The 19,823-nt window shown below is 41.8% G+C and overlaps 3 protein-coding genes across 5 annotated transcripts in view; all 3 read left to right on the forward strand.

Moving 5' to 3' along the window:
* LOC125089189 (zinc finger protein 45-like) overlaps positions 1-19,823 on the forward strand; it is an 87,067-nt gene that overhangs the window by 42,687 nt on the left and 24,557 nt on the right.
* Positions 492-19,416, forward strand: LOC125089193 (zinc finger protein-like). 4 transcript variants are annotated; one of them, XM_047711216.1, is made up of 5 exons: positions 529-569; positions 4,820-4,912; positions 7,163-7,289; positions 7,829-7,921; positions 16,040-19,416. In XM_047711216.1, the coding sequence occupies exons 2-5, from the start codon at positions 4,898-4,900 to the stop codon at positions 17,431-17,433; spliced, it is 1,629 nt and encodes a 542-aa protein (XP_047567172.1). In that variant the 5' UTR covers positions 529-569; positions 4,820-4,897; the 3' UTR covers positions 17,434-19,416. The 4 variants fall into 4 exon arrangements, with proteins under 4 accessions (XP_047567173.1, XP_047567172.1, XP_047567174.1 ...); XM_047711217.1 differs by lacking the exon at positions 4,820-4,912 and having other exon boundaries at positions 492-569; XM_047711218.1 differs by lacking the exons at positions 529-569; positions 4,820-4,912 and having other exon boundaries at positions 7,220-7,318.
* Positions 4,819-19,823, forward strand: part of LOC125089187 (zinc finger protein 227-like) — a 95,028-nt gene continuing 80,023 nt past the window's right edge. Inside the window, exon 1 of the mRNA XM_047711178.1 lies at positions 4,819-4,912. Within this exon, the coding sequence (XP_047567134.1) occupies positions 4,898-4,912 (15 nt within the window). The 5' untranslated portion in view covers positions 4,819-4,897. The remainder of the gene's footprint in view (positions 4,913-19,823) is intronic.

Consider the following 19,823-nt stretch of genomic DNA (forward strand, 5'->3'; position numbering starts at 1 on the left):
GAGAGCCAGATGGTCTCTACCCGAGAACCCTGGGATCATGACCTGAGCTGACGCCCAAGGACTAAGCTACCTGGGCACCCAGATGTGCATTCTTCTGAGGATCTTAAGTTCATCACTGCAGTTTGAACAAAACTTTCTAATCATATATGAGCTAGGTTGACTGTTACTGTAGAGACAAAACTAATAGCAGCTTAAATAACAATATTTTCTGATGCCGGACTCCTGAAAGGTAAACTCTAGCCCCAGTGTGGGAATGCACGTTACCGCCCAAGAACTAGACAACACGAACTTAGCCCCATTACCATTGTGGAATCTATAACACCCCATCTCCCAAAAATCGCAAGTACTTCCGGCCAAGGAGGATGGGAATGGGGCCGGTGTTCTCCGGATTTCTGGGAAATGTAGTCCGTCAGTTAGGTAGAGACTCGGCTACTTCCGCAAGGCGGCCGGGAAAGAGGAATTCTGGGTAGTAGAGCTCCGGCGCAGCCTGGGGGCGGGGCGGTCTCAGGCTCTTCCGCTCAGGTGGCCGGGTTGTCGCGGGTTCCTTTGCGGGCTTTCCTGTGGCTGTGGTGAGTGGGTTCTGGATTCGGAACCCTCCTGAACTTCCCTGGGTGCCAGTACCGCTGGTCATTGTTTTGGGTTAAGAGCTCCGCGCGAGAGAGGGGACTTGAGGGCTGGAGTGGCTTTCCCTCCAGGAACCCTTTTGGCGTTTGGGGCGGTTGAGCAGCGTATGGCCTGGTGGAGGGTCTCCCGGGCCCTCCGCCTGCAGTCCTGGCTCCCCAGGCCGCACACCTTTCCCTCGCTCTGCCCTTTTCGCGCGGTTGAACATTGGGCCACTTACTTAAATTTCCCTGGCTCAAGTGTGTGTGTGTGTGTGTGTGTGTGTGTGTGTGTGTGTGTGTGTGTGTGTGTGTGTGTTTATAGTTGATGTTGTTTTCTATAAAATTGGGATGACATCCTGCCTTCCTATAATCCAGTGGTTTGAGAATCAAACGAGATGGTATGAATAAAAGTCTTAAGGACAGTTCCTGCCCCGTGGTGAATAGTGGTCTCTTGGTATTAGACTCTTGAATTTTGTTAAGTGCTTAGTAACCAGACAGCCACCAATATCGTAGCTGCAAGAAGTCCTGGCACTTCTTTTTGATCCCTCTAGGAAGCTTGATCGTCCCGAACCCCTTCTGAGGTTACTCCTGTGAAAATTAATAAAAGGAAACCGGCTTTAGAGTGGAGTCAGAGGCTGGCAGGGGAAAGCCCTCCTACCCTACCCTAACTCTTGTCAGTTGCGGACCCACTTGGAAGAGACCACCTGATACTATTTTAGCTATTAGTTACTATCGCAGACGGAGGAAGAACGACTTTCCTGCCCCTGCGTGAGCCCAGCCAATGAGAAATTGTCAAAACTCAGCCAATGAAGAGCGACTATACTTCCAAGCCGCAGTTTACTCCATTGGACTTTTTTTGGTTAGGACAGCATTCTTAATTTCTCCCTATCCCCTGTAAAGGAGGGTTCCTCTCCTTTCTTCTGTGGGCTTGCCTATGGTTTTGCCATATCTTGCTTGTTCTGGCTTGCAGTTCTCTGCTGTTCCAGTAAAACAACTGGCAGTTTTATTTTGGAGGTTAAGCCTCCCAAACCATTTCCAGCTGGAAAGGAGGAGAGGCGGAGCGGGGACAGAATATCTCCGATTTCTCAGGGACAAAGACAGAATTATGGTATTTCAGAGCCTCCTTTCTTTCCTTGGCCTTTATCTCAAAAAAGACTGCATTTCTTGTTGCACTGTTGTCAATAAGTAGTTAAGTCTGAAAATTGCTGATATTCTTGCAATTTTTATGAGTTGAAAACACCAAGGCCTCGCTGCTGCCAGCTGTCAACTGTTCTTGCATTTTTTTCCTTCACACATCCCTTTCCCCCCCAAAGAATTAGAGATTGTGCTGTAGACGATACCTCTTTTTCCCTAAATGTTTGCATTGTTAACAAAAATTGAGTAAATTTCAAGACTTAATTGACTTTATTAAATGATTCATAAACTGGGCAGCATCCCATAAAGCAAGTAGAAGGCAGCTCCTAGGAGTTGTACAAAATGGAAGGTTTTTGTAGGAAGGGGGATGGGGCAAGGAAGTTATTATTAGCAAGAGGAAAGAAAGGATTGTTTTAGGCAAGGTCACTTTCCCTTGGAGGAAAAAGCAAGGGATCTTACGCAGATTACCTCATCTTGAAGGCATGGAGAAGGCCTGGGTGTTAGATTAACTTCATAGGTGCTTATCAGGAAATTCCTGAGTGACTGGTTAAGACCGTGTTTCTGGGGGGAGGTTGAAATTGCAATTAGGTGAGGCATTAAGCCCTGGTGGGTGACTTGGCCTAAGTAATGCTATTTTAGTCCTGTGTTTTTCCTTTAAACAGTGTTTACTTTCTAGGAATCAGGATAATCTCTTCTATAATCACAGTATCTAGATCTAAGTTGGAAAATTACATTGTTAATCTGCTGTTATCTGACCCTCAGTCCAAACTTAAATGTGTTCTGTTTTTCATTTAAAATCCTTATATCTGGGGGCACCTGGGTGGCTCAGCAGGTTAAAGCCTCTGCCTTCGGCTCAGGTTATGATCCCAGGGTCCTGGGATCGAGCCCCGAGTCGGGCTCTCTGCTCAGCAGGGAGCCTGCTTCCTCCTCTCTCTCTCTCTCTCTCTGCCTGCCTCTCCGCCTACTTGTGATCTCTGTCTGTCAAATAAAATCTTTTTTAAAAAAAACTTTCAAAAAAAATAAATAAAATCCTTATATCTCTTTCCCCCGATTAAAGCCATTTTTGTGGGCTGCCTTTTGCTGTCATGTTTTCTGTTGTGTCCTTTAATCCGAAATGATTCCTCCTCCTTCGTTATTTTGTTCGTGATATTTTTGTTCATGATGTGGAGGCAGGAAATATCAGAGAAAGTCCATCTTTTGAATTTTATGTGATAGACCTCACAGTTTGCGGATTATGCGTTGTTGGCTGCAATTCCACAGAGCTGGTGAGGTGGCCTTTTTAGTCAGCATAACAAGAGCTGAAGGACGTATTTTGTTTTTGTTTTTTTTTTAAGATTTTATTTATTTATTTGACAGAGAGAGATCATAAGTAGGCAGAGAGACAGGCAGAGAGAGAGAGGAGGAAGCAGGCTGCTTGCCAAGCAGAGAGCCCGATGTGGGGCTCGATCCCAGGATCCTGAGATCATGACCCGAGCCGAAGGCAGCGGCTTAACCCACTGAGCCACCCAGGTGCCCCGACGTATTTTGGTTTTTATATTGGTGATGCCAATTTTGTTCACTTAGCGAAGGAGAGCTCTGTGCCATTTTACCACCGAAGTCTCTGTTTCTTTTTGTGATTAAAGTTCCTGTGGGCAGACATGTTTTATTAGTGGGCTTTCTGTTGTGTAGATCACCATCTGCTTTCCTCCTGCCTCTTTTTTCATTCCTTCAAATATAAATTATATACAGACTTTGAGTCCAGGTTTGTTAATTTAAATGAGATGTTGCTTATCAGACGATGCTCTGTTTTACATTTCAAAATTTTCCCTTTGCGTGTGTGCAGTTGAGTGATTTTTGTAACGTTGAGTGGTGCAGCTGTCACCATAATTCAATTTTAGAACATTTCCATTCTTACAGTAAGACCCCTTGTTACCATTTATAGTTAATCCGTGTTCTCAACAACCCCAGACAACCACTAACTTCTTTTCTGTCTCTATATTATGAACCCTTTATTTAAATGGCATCATACAAGATGTGGTCTTTTGTGACTGGCTTCGTTCACTTCTGTTATTTTCAAGGTTCATCCTTGTTATACACATCATAATTTTATTCCTTTTTTTTTGCCCGTTAGTATTTCGGTGTGGACATACCACACTTTGTCCATTCACCCACGGGTGGACATCTTGGTTTCCAGTCTGGGGTTCCTATAAATAACGGTTTTATAAATACATTAAGTACTCGTTTTTGTTTGGAGATAGGTTTTCCTTTCTCTTGGGTAGATACCAAGGAGTAGAATTGCTTGGCTGACTGGTAGTTTCTGGTTTAACTTTTTGACAAATTGCCAAAACTTCCAGATTGGCTTCATCATACTGTCCCCATGCACCCCGCACCCAGAATCTTGTGTTTCTTAATAGATACTAGAAACCAATGTCATTATTGTTTGGGAAAGTGGCTGTCCATAACAATTTAAAAATTACCGCTAAGGTAACACAGTATGAGGGAAGACAGTGAGGCAGAGTTGACTGGTTTGTCAGAGGTTCAGTCAGGTACCCTGCGATGTCTTTTGGTAGAAATTACATGTATAAGAGCAACTTCATACCACAGAGTGTCTTTTTTTTTTTTTTTTTTTTACCAGAGCTACAAAAATGAGAAACCCTGAGTGTATTCAAAGTGTTGTCCAGCCCTCAACAGTTCCATGAGTCGGAAATATTATTGTCCCAGTTGTACAGATGGCAAAATTGAGGTAAAGAGATGTTATTAATTTGCCCAAGAAGATAAAATTAGTGAGAGGCGGAGGTAGGATTTGAACCCAGATATTGTTGCCCCAGAGAGAGAATTCTTGCTCAACTCATTATGTTGTCTCAGTTTCCATCATATCAGCATCTGAACTGCTACCTTGGGAGCCACAAGATAGCACAAAGCAACACACAGCAACAGTGTGTGTGGTGTGTAGGAATGAAGTAGCCACGCCATGATCGGCTCCACGCGCTGTGGACGGCAGCAGCCACCGGAAGGAAGGGGCTCCTTGGCTAATTCACAATAAGCATTCATGTAGACGAGCATCATCCCTGGGCACCCGTTCATGTCCTTTTCTGCCTTTCCAGACACGACCAGGCACAGGTCTGCCTTGCCAGGACTCCGTATTCTGGGATTCTGTACCTCTCCAGAAGTAGGAAGAAAAAATGACCACATTCAAGGTGCATATGGCTTGCCTTTCTTGCTGTTAAAATTCCATTTCACTACTCAAAATGTTGCATGTTGGGGCACCTGAGTGGCTTGGTTGGCTAAGTGTTGGACTCTTTGATTTCAGCTCAGGTCATGATCTCAGGGTCCTGAGATTGATCCCTGCCTTGGACATGTGCTCAGCCAGGAGCCTCCTTAGGATTCTCTCTTTCCCTCTCTGCTCTTCCCTACAGCTTGTTCTCTCTCTCTCAAAAAAAAAAAAAAAAGTTTACGTATTTTTTTCATTTCTTGGGGTGACTCAGGGAGAACACCAGGCTAAATGACCTGCTTATTCTGTATTTGTTTTTAGCATTTGTTTTATTTTGTCATTATTCATTTTATTTTAAAAAAAGGTGCGTGATGAGCACTGGGTGTTATACACACCTAGTGAATCATTGAGCACTACATCAAAAACTAATGATGTATTATATGTTGGCTAATTGAACATAATAAAATATATATATATAAAAGTAAAACTAAATGTGGACTAATCAATAGGAATGCCCAGTTTTCCTGCTTGCTTCACTGCTGACGCATCAACTATTTTTATTTTCTCGTGTATATTCACGTTTATTAATATTCATCATATACATCTAATATTGACTTGTGCTTCTTCATTTAACATTATAGAACATTTGTTATTTGTGGTTATGTCACATTCCTATTAGATTGATATGATTTTTAATTTTTAACTACCTGCTGCTGCTACACATTAAGGTGGCTTAGGAGTCTGTTTGAAGCAATACTGAGGTGATAATTTTCCTACCTGCAGTCTTTTTTTCTGCAAAAAAAAAAATCACTTCTCCGAATAAGCTACCTATTTTTTTCTCCTCAGTGTACCAGGAGCTCAATAATGAAAAAGTATATTTGACACATGCAGCGTTAGAGTTCTGTAGATAGAATATTCAAATACGGCACATAGACTCTTAATCTCACAAAACAAACTGAGGGTTGCCGGGGGAGCGGGGTAGGGAGAGGGTGGTGGGTTTATGGACATTGGGGAGGGTATGTGCTGTGGTGAGTGCTGTGAAGTGTAAACCTGGCGATTCACACACCTGAATCCAGGGGCTAATAATACGTTATATGTTAATAAAAAATAGCAATTTTTAAAAAATAAAATCTCTCTTAAAAAAAAAATATTCAAATACGGCACAGCGCAGTAGACTCTAACTGCCACTGCAAATCTCAGAGATTTTCACACAGGAGGCGCAGGATTCTTGTCCAAGCCATACCCTGCATGTCACTTAACTGATCTGCTTTTATTCCATCATGTATTAGTTTTTTCAAAGTAACGTATAACCTCAGTTTTGTGTGTATGTGCATACACATAGACTTTATTTTTTAGGGCAGTTAAACATTCACAGTCAAATCCAGGAAGTACAGAGATTTCCCACACGGCCCCCACACACCCACAAACTCTCCCATCGTCACCCTCCACCATCAGAGGAGTACACCTTTTACAGTGGGTGAACCTCTCTCCGTGCGTCATTATCACACAGCATCCATAGATGACTGTAGGATTCACTCTTGATGTTGTTGTTTTCCGCTGGTTTGGACAAATTTATAACGATGTGGCCCCACCATTATAGTACCCTACATAGTACTTTCATTGCCTTAAACACCCTCAGTGTTCCACCTGCTTATCCTTCCCTTCCCCGAACCCTTGCCAACTACTGATCTTTTCTTAGACTCCACAATTTGTAGTCTCCATGGTTTTACCTTTTCCAGAACGTCATATGGTTAGACTCAGACAGTATGTAGCTTTTCAGATTGACTTCTTTAACTTAGTCATATGAATTTAAGGTAACTCCATGTTTTATCATGGCTTGATAGCTCTTTTTTTTTTTTTAATCCTTAAATTATACTCTGGTCTGGATATACAGTTTATCCACTTACCACCTAAGGGGCATCTTGGTTGCCTCCAGTTATGAACTGAGGTATAACCTTAGTTTAAAACATCCAATCTTGCTGGATTTGCCAGGCACTTAGTTCTGTCTCTGCATTTATGCCTTAGAGCTGCTGTATAAGGGGGTTCCTGATCTCATCCTCCAATTAAGTATGTAAAATAAAAGAAATCTGCTCAGGTTTACACAGGAAACCAAGCATCAGAAATGTTAGCCATTCTGTTGAGTAAAAGTGACAGATAAGAAGATACATCTCTCAGTGCTGTCCGTCTCAGTGAAGGTCGGTTTTAAGATTGAGACGACATGTCCTGGGTGTTGTAGGAGGCGGTGACGTTCAAGGATGTGGCAGTGGTCTTCACTGAGGAGGAACTGGGGCTGCTGGACCCCTCCCAGAGGAAGCTGTACCGAGACGTGATGCTGGAGAACTTCAGGAACCTGGTTTCTGTGGGTGAGGACACGAGCCCTCTGTAACTGAATGTTAGTTCCAAGAATGGGTTCATATCCTTGGGTTTTCAAGGTTTTAGGGCCCTTGAACTGGTTCTCTGAGTTTGGGGATCTGACTTCCCTAATATATGTGGGACTCGCAGAGAGCATTGTTTTTTTACCAACAGGTAGATCTTTGTTTTGTTGAAGAAATGTAAATGGGTAGTATACAGCTCTACCTTACCTATTTCTGATCCTATCATGAGTTATAAAACTAGTACAATGAATCCTGTTAGCAACTTTTAATGAAATAAACAAATTAATTAATAGCAATCCTCCTCACACTCTTCCGAAAAAATCAAAGAAGAGTTAAGTACTTCCTAACTGATTCTGTGTACGTGTAGGAGACTTGGCAAATGATATTTCTTCCAACGGGTCATGAAAACAAATGTTTGATAAACATTGCTTCTGGTTGCTTGAAGAATATGAAGTAGGAACCCCCTTTTCCAGTGAATCTTATCTAGAACGTATTGACTTTAAGCATATGACTTTGTGTGCTCCCAGGGCATCAACCATCCAAACGAGATGGAGTCCACTTGGTAAGAGAAGAAAAGTTTTGGATGATGAAGTTAGCAACCCAAAGAAAAGGCATTTCAGGTAAGAACCAGGAAGCCGTGAGTCTTGGAGGCAACTCTCCGGTCTGTTTGACATTTCTCCGTGCTTATTTCGATCACCTTGTTCTAAATTGCCAAACCTCTTTCCTGGATTATCACAACAGCCTCTGTGTGGGTTGTCCTGCTCCCACCCTTCCCATCCTACATCTGTTTTCCACAGAGTAGCCAAAGGGATCCTTAGGTAATGTAATTGACATTGCCATTCCTCTGGTCAAAATCCATTATGGCTGGGCGCCTGGGTGGTTCAGTCCGTTAAGCGTCTGCATCTCAGGTCATGGTCTCAGTGTCCTGGGATGAGCCCCATGTTGGGCTCCCCGCTCAGCCGGGAGTCTGCTTCTCCCTCTCCCTCTCCCTCTGCCCACCCCCACCGCCACCACTTGTGCTCCGTCTCTCTCTCAAATAAATAAATAAAATCTTAAAAAAAAAAAAAATCCATTATGGCTTCTTTTTTTCCCCCTGCCCTACAGTGAAAACCACTTAAAGTGGCTCCTGGATCCCCCCGGAGTCTGCTCTGCATCCCCAGTCCCTCTTGTTTGAATACATCTTCTGTCCTCTCTCTCTTATTCCATTTTTATTTTTCTTCCAAGGTGTTTTGGGTTTTTTTTTTTAATTTTTAAGTTATCTCTACAACCACCGTGGGGCTTGAACTTATGACCTCAAGATCAAGAGTTGCAGCCAGCCAGGTGCCCCTCTTGCTCCATTTTTCCACCCGTGTTGTTCCCCCTGCTGTTACTCAGACCTGCGAAGGATACTGTACATTGCCTATTGCCGTATCAAATTACTATGAATATAGCAGACTAAACAATAAACTTTTAGTGTGTTTTTGTCGTTCAGGTATGAACTCTAACACATCTCACTGGTATAATACCAAGGTGTCTACAAGGCTGCATCCTTCCTGTCTCCTACCTTTCCGGACCCTTACGATGACATTGCTTCCTCCCAGACAATCCAGAATGTTCTTTCTGTTTTTCTGATCAGCTGATTAGCACCTTTCATTGCCTCTGCAACCCAATTAACATAACATAACATGTTCACAGGTTCTGGGGATTGGACATGGACATCTTCCAGGAACCTTTATTAAGTCTGTTACAGAAGCTTCTCCCTCGGGCTCCTTTACTTCTTCATTCTGCCAGGAATATTCTTTCACCAAAAATCTTACTGGTTCTTCTCTTCCTCGTCCAGGTCTCTGCTGGGTTTTAATACCATGCATGATGCAGGCCTTCTAACCATTCTGTGTAGAATACAATGCTGTTGTCACTCCCCTTGCCTTCTGTTGTGTCTCACATGCTTTTGTTTACCGCTCACTTCTCTCTCCCCAGTGGGTATAATCTGCAGGAGGAGAATTTTAATTGTTTTGATTACTGATGTGTCCTCGGTGCCTAGGCCAGCAGACCGATGCAGCAGATACCTATAAATATTTATTCACTTTGCGAATGAATTCATGGATAGGAGAATTTAACTGTATTTCTTGCTGTTGGTGATGCAGAACAGTTTATTTTTCTGAATGCTTATTATAGGCTTTTATTTTTATTTATTTTTTTATAATTTTTTTCCTTAACATATAATGTATTATTAGCCCCAGAGGTACAGGTCTCTGTTATTACAGGCTTTTAAATTTATTTCACAGCTCACTAAAAGTCTTTAGTTTGCACCTTGAAAAAACGGATGCAAAAAAGACCAGGTTATTTATGTGCCAAGTTTTCCCACCCAATTTTCAAAGAAACAGCCCAGAAGCCTTGTAAGAAAACAAGACATAGTTTTCCTTTTCACCACTCCATGACTCATGGCAACAGCTAATAAGTGACCATAAACCAGAGTGAATTGAAGATATTGAGGAATATTTCTTGTCTTCAAATGGCTGCCTATATAATTTCTACTTATTTAGATGACTTGGAGTGTGGTTGTGTGTTTCTGTATGAGCACTTGACCCAGCTCCCAAGGACCCCTCCAAGCACTGTTGTTGTGACCACACCAGGGAACATCCTTTCCCTGTGGCTTTCCTTTTGTAGTCTTTTCTGGGAAGAAAAACTTTTTTTTTTTTTTAACATTTTAATTCCAGTTACTTAACATACGGTGTTACGTTAGTTTCAGGTGTACAGTATAGTGATTCAGCACTTCCGTACATCACTCAGTGCTCATCACAGGGCCCTCCTTAGTCCCCATCACCCATTTCACCCCCCTCCACCTCCCCTCTGGTCACCAAAATTTCTCTGTAGTTTCTTGGTTTGTCTCTTTTTGGTTTCTTTCCCTCTTTGCTTGTCTTCTTTCTTCAGTTCCGTGTATGAGTGAACTCATATGGTACTCGTCTTTCTCTGACTTATTTTACTTAGCATTATACTCTCTAGATCCATTCATGTCATTGCAAATGGCAAGATTTCATTCTTTTTGGTGGCAGAATAATATTCCATTGTATATCTCTATCCACCACATCTTCTTTATCTATTCCTCGATCGATGGACACTTGGGCTGCTTCCAGGGATGCCTGTATCCCTTTGAATCAGTGTTTTACTGTTCTTTGGGTAAATACCCAATACTGCAGTTGCTGGGTGGTAGTATAGTTGTATTTTTAACTTTTTCAGGAACCTCCATACTATTTTCCACAGTGACGGCACCAGTTTGCATTCCTACCAACAGTGCGATAGAGTTCCTTTTTCTCCACATCCTCGCTGGCACTTGTTTCTTGTGTTTTTGATTTTAGCCATTCTGACAGGTTATTTTGAAAGGGATTGCATTAAATGTGTAGATTGCTTTGGGCAATATAGACACTTTAACAATATTTGATCTTCCAATCTGTGAGCACGGGATGTCTTTCCATTTCTTTGCATCATCTTCCGTTTCTTTTATCAGTGTTTTATAGTTTTCAGAGTACAGGTCTTTCACCTCTTCGGTTAGCTTTATTCCTAGGTTTCTCATTATTTTTGGTGCAATTGTAAATGGGATTGATTCCTTAATTTCTAATTCTGCTGCTTCATTATTGGTGTGTAGAGACACAACACATTTCTGTACATTGATTTTGTATCCTGTGACTTTACTGAATTAATTTAATTCAGTAAATTTAATTAATATCAGTTCTAGCATTTTTTTGGTGGAGATGTTCAGGTTTTCTATATGTAGTATCATGTCATCTGGAAATGGCAAATGTTTTACTTCTTCCTTACGAGTTTGGGTGCCTTTTATTTCTTTTTGTTACTTCCTAAAGCGAGGACTTCCAGTACTATGTTAAATAATAGTGGTGGGAGTGGATATTCCTGTCTTATTCTGACTGTAGAGAAAAAGCTCTCAGGTTTTTCCCTTTGTGGATGATGTTACCTGTGGGTTTTTCGTATATAGCCTTTATGTTGCCTTTAAGCCTACTTTTTGAGGGTTTTTACCATGAGTGGATGTTGTACTTTGTCAGATGCTTTTTCCACATCTATTCAGATGACGATATGGTTCTTATCCTTTCTGTTATTGATGTGATGTACCATGTTGAATGATTTGCAAATATTGAACCACCCTGGCAACCCCAGAATAGATCCCACTTCATTGTAGTGAATGATTTGTTTACTGTGTTGTCGGATTTGCTGGTATTTTGTTTAGGATTTTTGCATCTGTGTTGATCAAAGATATTGACCTGTGGTAGTTCTCTCTCTCTTTTTTTTTTTTTTTTTTCTTGGTGGTGTGTTTATCTGGTTTTGGTGTCAGGGTAATACTGTCCTCATAGAATGAATTTGGAAGTTTTCTTCCCTTTTCTATTTTTTGGGATAGTATGGTTTGGCAGAATTCACCTGTGAAGCCATTTGGTGCTGGACTTTGATTTGTTGGGACTTTTTAGGTCACTGATTCAATTTCTTTGCTGATAATTGATCTATTCGAATGTTCTATTTCTTCCTTTTTCAGTTTTGGTAGGTTATATGTTCCTAGGGATTTATCCATTTTCTTCTAAACTGTCCAATTTGTTGGCATGTAGTTTTTCATAATACTCTCTCGTAATTACTTGTATTTCTGTGGTTGTTTATTTCTCTTCTGTCATTCGTGATTGTATTCACTTGAGTCCTTTCTCTTTTTCTCCTTGTAAGTCTAGCTAGAGCTTACTTAGTTTTAATGATTTTTTCCCAAAGAATCAGTTCTTGACTTCATTAATCTATTGTTTCTGTATCATTTATTTCTGCTCTAATCTGTATCACTTACTTTCTTCTGCTGATTTTAGGTTTTGTTTGTTGTTCTTTTTCTAGGTCTTTTTGGTATGAAGTTAGGTTGTTTGAGATTTTTCTTCTTGAGGTCAGCCTGTAGTGCTATTAAACTTCCCTCTTAGAACTGCTTTTTCTGGGCATATGGGTGACTCAGTCAGTTAAGCACCTGCCTTTGGCTCAGATGGTCATTCCAGCAACCTGGGATTGAGTCCCACATGGGCTTCCTGCTAAGTGGGGAGCCTGCTTCTCCCTTTCCTTCTGCCCCTCCCCCCGCTTGTGCTTGCTCGCTCGCTCGCTCTCTCTCTCTCAAATAAATAAATAAAATCTTTGAAAAAATGAACCACTTTTTCTGCATCCCAAAGGTTTTGGACTGTTGTGTTTTCATTTATTTCCATGTACTTTTTATTTCTTCTTGTATTTCTTGGTTGGTCCATTAATTATGTACTAGCATGTTATTTAATATGCATGTATTTGTGGTCTTTCCAGATTTTTTTCTTGTGGTTGACCTCTACTTTCATATCATCGTGCTCAGAAAAGATGCATTATATGACTTTGATCTTTTTAATTTGTCGATGCTTGTTTTGTGGCCTAATATGTGATCTGTTCTGGACAGTGTTCCATGTACACTTGAAAGAATGTGTATTCTGCTGTTTTAGGATGTTCTTAGTATGTCTATTTTTTTGTTTTTTTTTACCTTAATATGTCTGTTAAATCCTTCTGTCCCAGTGAGTCATTCAAAGCCATTGTTTCCTTGTTTATTTTCTGTTTAGATGATGTGTCCATTGATGTAAGTGAGGTGTTAAAGTCCCCTGCTATTTTTTTTTTCCTTTTTTCAAAGATTTTATTTATTTATTTGACAGACAGAGACCACAAGTATGCAGAGAGGCAGGCAGAGAGAGAGAGGAGGAAGCAGGCTCCCTGCTGAGCAGAGAGCCCGATGCGGGGCCCGATCCCAGGACCCTGAGATCACGACCTGAGCCGAAGGCAGAGGCTTAACCCACTGAGCCACCCAGGCGCCCCCCCCCCCCCCGCTGCTATTTTTTTTTAAGATTTTTATTTATGAATTTGAGAGAGAGAGTGTGTGTGTGTGTGTGCAAAAGCAGGCAGAGGCACAGAGGAAAAGAGAGAAGCAGGCTCCCCGCTGAGCAGGGAGCCTGATGCAGGACTTGATCCCAGGGTTGACCTGATCCAAAGGCAGAAGCTTAATTGACTGAGCCACCAAATGCCCCAAAGAAAACTATTTTAAAGGGATAGTTTATTAAATACAACCATAAACTAGTATCTACCAAGAGGTACACACTCACCTATTGGTAATTTTCCAAGTTTTTACCCTTAGAACTTCTTTACATTTGAACAAATAGTTTAATGAAAGACTTGCTGAGTTCCTGAACTAAGTCTGAAAACTTAGAACACAAGCCCTACTAGGAAATACTTCTTTTAGTGTATCCAAAAGAAATATTGGGGAGCCTGGGTGGCTCAGTCAGTTAAGCGGCTGCCTTTGGCTCAGGTCATGATGCCAGGATCCTGGGATCGAGCCCCACATCAGACCCCTTGCTCAGTGGGGAGCCTGCTTCTCCCTGGCCTGCCATTCCCCCTACTGGGGCTTGCTCTCTATCTCTCTCGCTCACTCTCTCTGTCAAATAAATAAACAAAATCTAAAAAAAAAAAAAAAAAAAATTCATGCGTATGTAGATTTATACGGATGACTTTGTAAGACAATTCATGGAGTCACTCCACTCCTATGAGTAATGATGCTCAGATAGTTACTGTCCCTTTTTCCTAAATGCTTATTGTATGATTTTAAATTTATTTTACAGCTGACTAAAAGGCTGCAGTTTTCAATTAGAAAGACTGTGGTGGGCGCCTGGGTGGCTCAGTGGGTTAAGCCGCTGCCTTCGGCTCAGGTCATGATCTCAGGGTCCTGGGATCGAGTCCCGCATCGGGCTCTCTGCTCAGCGGGGAGCCTGCTTCCCTCCCTCTCTCTGCCTGCCTTTCTATCTACTTGTGATCTCTCTCTGTCAAATAAATAAATAAAAATAAAAATTAAAAAAAAAAAAAAAAGAAAGACTGTGGTGAAAGCCTAATTTATCTACATTCAAATATTTCTCACACTCTGTTTTGAATGAGAGACTCCAGAAGCCTCAGAAGAAACCAGTTCACAAACTTCATATAGTTTTTTCACCCCTCCTGGTTCTTGTCACCTTTGATTCTTTTATCAGGAACACCGCCCTCCTTGTGGGTATTCTGACTTCACAGCAAAACTACAGTTTCCTCTCCCTTTTTAATTTCAGCTCGGGTCATGATCCCAGCATCCTGGGATCGAGTCCCACATTGGGTTCCTTGCTCGGCAGAAAGCCGCCTTCTCCCTCTGCCTGCAGTTCCCCCTGCTTGTGCTCTTGTTTTCTCTCTCTGGAAATAAATGAATAAAATGTTAATTTCAGATATCTTAATTAAGTTTCTGTGTGTATTAACACAGGAAAATAAGATGAATTACACACATTGTGTAGAATTTGCAGAAATACTTAGAATATATAGCTATAATCAGTTCTGGGTGCTTGATACATAGGATTGCAAATTGTTTAAGCAACTACAAAGTTTAGAGGGAAAGTTTACATGGATCTCCTGGCACTCAACACCAGCTACAGGTTTGAGAGGATCCCAAAATTGCCTTCAGATTGAATCATTTTCTAAAAGGACTGGTAGAATTCACTGAATACGTTTTACTCACAGCTGGCATTTATTACAGGGAAGGGTACACCTTACACTCAAGCAAGAGAAAAAGTACTTGAGAGGGAGTTTAGGGAAGTGCCAGTTGCAGAGTTTCCTTTCCATTGGGTTAGGGTGTGTTATTATGTTACTTTGCAAAAAGAAGGTGTACAGTTAATACACAGGATGTTACCAATTAGGGAAACTCACCTGATCCTGTGTCCAGAGTAATTATTGGAGCTCTGTCATTTGACCAGTATAGACTGAATGGTTTCATATGGTTTTTCTCAGTCCCTTGGTTCACACCACTATGTGATTGACAGCCCCACCTAAAATCATAGTCTTGGTGTTTCTGCTGTGGTCTGTCTCATCCCTAAATCATATTGTTAAACTGCCTAATGTGATCAAAGACCCTACGGCACTCCTTTGAGGCATGACATGCCAGGGGCTTAGAACTGTCTCTCACATGTTGAGGACAAAGGCCTTCACTGTGTATATAATTTACTTGCCCCATAGTTTACTATTTAAGAGTTTACTTCTGTGCTCTTAGTTGTGTCTGACTCAGTATCAGCTCAGATCTTGATTTCAGGGTGGTGAGTTCAAGCCATGCTGGGCAGGGAGGTTTTTTTGTTTGTTTGTTTGTTTGTTTGTTTAAATAAGTGTTTACACTGACTTATGAAATTCAATAGAAACAGCAAAATTAACCTGTATCATGATCATTTTTGTTATTAAGTCTTTGATTTCTAATTTGTCTATCACATATGAGGCTTGGAGTGATTCTAAATTTGTTTCATTGATGCTTAGTGCATAGGAGCCTACTGGACTACCTCTTGGTTTGTGTAGGCATTTATTTATTTTTTATTTTTTATTTTTTTAAAGATTTTATTTATTTATTTGACAGAGAGAGATCACAAGTAGATGGAGAGGCAGGCAGAGAGGGGTGGGGGGAAGCAGGCTCCCCTGCTGAGCAGAGAGCCTGATGCGGGACTCTATCCCAGGACCCCGTGATCATGACCTGAGCCTAAGGCAGCGGCTTAACCCACTGAGCCACCCAGGCGCCCCTTGTGTAGGCATTTAAACCAGAGACCATGATATACATTAGAAGGATGTAGGGATTCTGTCCTGGATTCATTAAAGTCCCATGCTCTTTGCCAACTGCTAAATGGTTGAAGACACTGAACAAAGCTTTCATTTGTCCACATCTGCATTCTCTGTCATTATAGGATACAAAGTCCAACATGAGATGGAGACTATTGCTAAAGCAGAACCACATGAAGAATTTTCCTCCTGGCAAATCTGGCAACAGATTGCTAAAGACTTAGCCCGGTATCAAGACTCCATGATAAAGAGTTCTCAGTTCTACAAACAACATGATTTACCTGGCCAGGTTGGGGCAGGACTGCCTATAACTCACTCAGGCCAGAAAACTTACCAGGGAAATGGGTGTAAAAAATTCTTCAGTGATATCTCCAACTGTGATCTTCAACAGTTAAACTCAGGAGAGAAGTCTCATACATGTCGTGAGTGTGGGAAATGCTTCTTTTATAGCTCAGCACTTCGTATTCATCAGAGAGTTCACCTGGGAGAGAAGCAGTATCGGTGTGATGAATGCGGTAAGGAATTCAGTCAGAGCTCCCATCTGCAAACTCATCAGAAAGTCCACACCACAGGGAAGCCATTCAAATGTGAAGAATGTGGGAAAGGCTTCAGTCGTAGATCAGAACTTAGTAATCATTGCAGGTTACACTCGGGAGAGAAACTTTATAAGTGTAAGGGATGCGGGAAGGCCTTCATTAATGCTTGTCATCTTCAGGACCATCAGAGAATCCACACTGGGGAGAAGCCATTTAAGTGTGATATCTGTGGTAAGAGCTTTCGTCGTAGATCGGCACTTAATAGTCATTGTGTAGTCCACACAGGAGAAAAACCATACAGATGTGAGGATTGTGGGAAGTCCTATACTTGGCGTTCACGTCTTCGTATCCATAAGAAAGTCCACATGGGACAGAAGCCACACAAATGTGAGGAATGTGGAAAGAGCTTCTTTTCTAGGACACATCTTTATTACCACCGGAGGTTCCACACAGAGGAGAAACCCTATCATTGTAAAGAATGTGGGAAGAGCTTCAGATGGGTCTCCCCTCTTTTGACACATCAGCGAGTCCACAGTGGAGAAAAACCATTCAAATGTGAAGAGTGTGGGAAGGGATTTGGTCAGAAATCATGCCTGCAAGCTCATCAGAAAGTCCACACCAGAGAAAAACCATACAAATGTGAGGAGTGTGGGAAGGGCTACAAGACAAGCTTGGATCTTGATGTGCACCAGAGTGTGCATATGGGAGAGAACCCATACACCTGTAGAGCATGTGGTAAGCACTTCACTAGGACCTCAAATCTTAAAGTTCATCAGAGAGTCCACACTGGGGAGAAACCATACAAATGTAATGTGTGTGGTAAGGTCTTCAGTCAATCTGGACATCTAAAATCTCATCAGAGAGTTCACACAGGGGAGAAACCTTACAAGTGTAAGATATGTGGTAAGCAGTTCAGTTCAAGTTCATATGTTAAAATTCATCACAGAATCCATGCTGGTGATAAATTTCATCCAGTCTCATAGGAAAACAGTAAAGTGAATGTTTCATCCATAGCTGAATATATCTCCGTGATCTCGAGATCACACAAATGGTGCAGTGAGGGCTTTAGTTAAGGCCTGAGCAGTTGAAGTTATCACTCAAGAAACAGGCTGTTGAAATAATCTTTCCTTAAGCACTTAATCAAACTCTAATGGATATTAAAATTGATGTCTCTTGGAATATAATCTTCTTGAGGGCAAGAAGTTTATTTGCTGCTGAATTTATATAATAAACATTGAGTAGCACTCTGTATGTGCACTTGGTACTTGTTTGTTAAATGAATCAAAGGGAAGAGAGAGAATTAGGGAAGATGGCAGAGTAGGAAGGCCCTAAGCTTGCCTCCTTTCATAGATACAGCTAGACAACACATCAGTGTAAGTGACCCAGAAATCGACCTGAAGCCTGGCATAACAAACTCATGAGCTAAAGGTAGAGCAGAGGCAATATCAAAGAAGGCAGGCAGGGCAAAGATGCAGTTTGAGAGTGAAACAGAGTGTGTCCATCTGTGGTGGGGACAGAGCCAGTGGTGGGGAGAAGGCAAAAAACACATTATCACAGGGAAGACAAATCCCCGTGACATTTGGCTTTGAAAGTGAGAGGGGCCAAATTCCATGAGTTCTTACAACCAGTGGGACTTAAAGCCTGGATTTTCAGTTTCTGTGGGCTGGGCTCTAGGAGAGCATGGCAACCAACCAGTGGAGATATAGCCAGGAATCAGCAGTTGGAAAACGCCAGGGGCAGACGGGAGACAAAGTGACTTAATTCATCTCAGAGCATGGCCTGGAGAGGCAGAGATCATGGGGACACCCCTCCAGGAACAAAGGAGCTGGTAGGCCCCATTTCCCTCCCAGGCCCCCCAGCATAAACACATGGCCACCTGCTTACAAGTTAGGTAAGGAACAGTGCCAACACTCCTTACCTAACTTGCTTACACCGAGCCCTGCCCCCTCTGGTCCAGTGGATCTGCCTTTCCCAGGCACACTTGCTTCAGTCCTGGCGCTGCAAGCCCCTTCCCCTGGGAGAGTAGAGCAAATTCCACTAATACCTCGTCTCCCGACCTGCATGTTTTATGGGACATCACATCCAGAGGTGGCAGTGGCAGCAGGTCTCATTTCACATGTAGACCAACCCACATTAGGATGTGCCTCAGCCAGCTGAAGACCAAACACTGCCCACAACAGGCAAAGGGAGCCTCCACAGATGACCAGACTGAAGGAAAAGGCAGCCAGAACACAACAGCAGGCATAGGCAACACACTTAGGAGACATGCCCTGAAGCGACAGTTCCCAGGGAACAGGAGACTTCATGAGGCCATTACCTCCAAGAGCCAAGAGACATAACTGACTTTAATAAGATACAGAAATAGAGGCAAAATGAGGAGAGTGGGCATATCCCCCAAATGAAAAACGACCAAACCACAGCAAAAGACCAAAGCAGATGTAAGTAATATGCCAGATAGAGAATGTAATGTAATGTTCATAAAGATACTGGACTTGAGAAGAGTGGAAGACATCAGTGAGACCCTACCACAGAGATTAAAAAGACCCAATCAGAGATGAAGAACACAATAAATTAAAACACTTGATGGCATAAATAGGTTAGATGACACAGAGGAATGATTAATGATCTGCAAGACAGAGAAAAGTAATCAAGCTGAGCAAATGAGAGGGGAAAATTATGCAAATTGAGGATAGTCTTAGGGAATTCTGACTCCATCAAGCATAATAGCATTTGCACTGAAGGGATCCCAGAAGAGAGAGAAAGGGGAGCAAAAAGTTTATATGAAGAAATAGCTGAAAACTTCCTTTTTGTGGGGAAGGAAACATAGCCAGATCCAGGAGGCACAGAGAACACTCCAAAAATCAGCCCAGGAAGGTCCACACCAAGACTCATAGTTCTGAAAATGGCAGAGAGTAGTGATAAAGGGAGAAGATGCAATATTTAAAAATTGTATCTGTAAAAGGAAATAAAAAAAATTTTCAGAGAAACAAATCGGAATTGAAATCCAGAAATGCACAGTACTGCATTCCACAGCATTATTTTGATAGTATCCTATTGCGTTTGGCTCCTGGCATAACCTTTGCCTCTACTCTGTGGTTGGTTATTTTCTGGGTCTTGATGTCATGTTTCATCGGTTTGTACAGTAGAAATTCAACTCTTTTGTGGTTTTTCTCATTCAATTTTAACTTTGCAATAACTGGCCATTGCACATAGCTTAATTGGACTTTCTCAACAATGTTAAGGCAAGGGTTCAAAGTAACAGAAGTGTCAGATTTAGTAATGATAAAATTTTCTTAATTTTGAGTTCATCATTGATTTTCAAATTTCTGCATTTCTACATTTGATCTTAGCCAAAAGGCCAAGAAGCGATCAA

The sequence above is a fragment of the Lutra lutra genome, chromosome 17 (genome assembly GCF_902655055.1).
Source record: "Lutra lutra chromosome 17, mLutLut1.2, whole genome shotgun sequence".
NCBI lineage: Eukaryota > Metazoa > Chordata > Mammalia > Carnivora > Mustelidae > Lutra > Lutra lutra.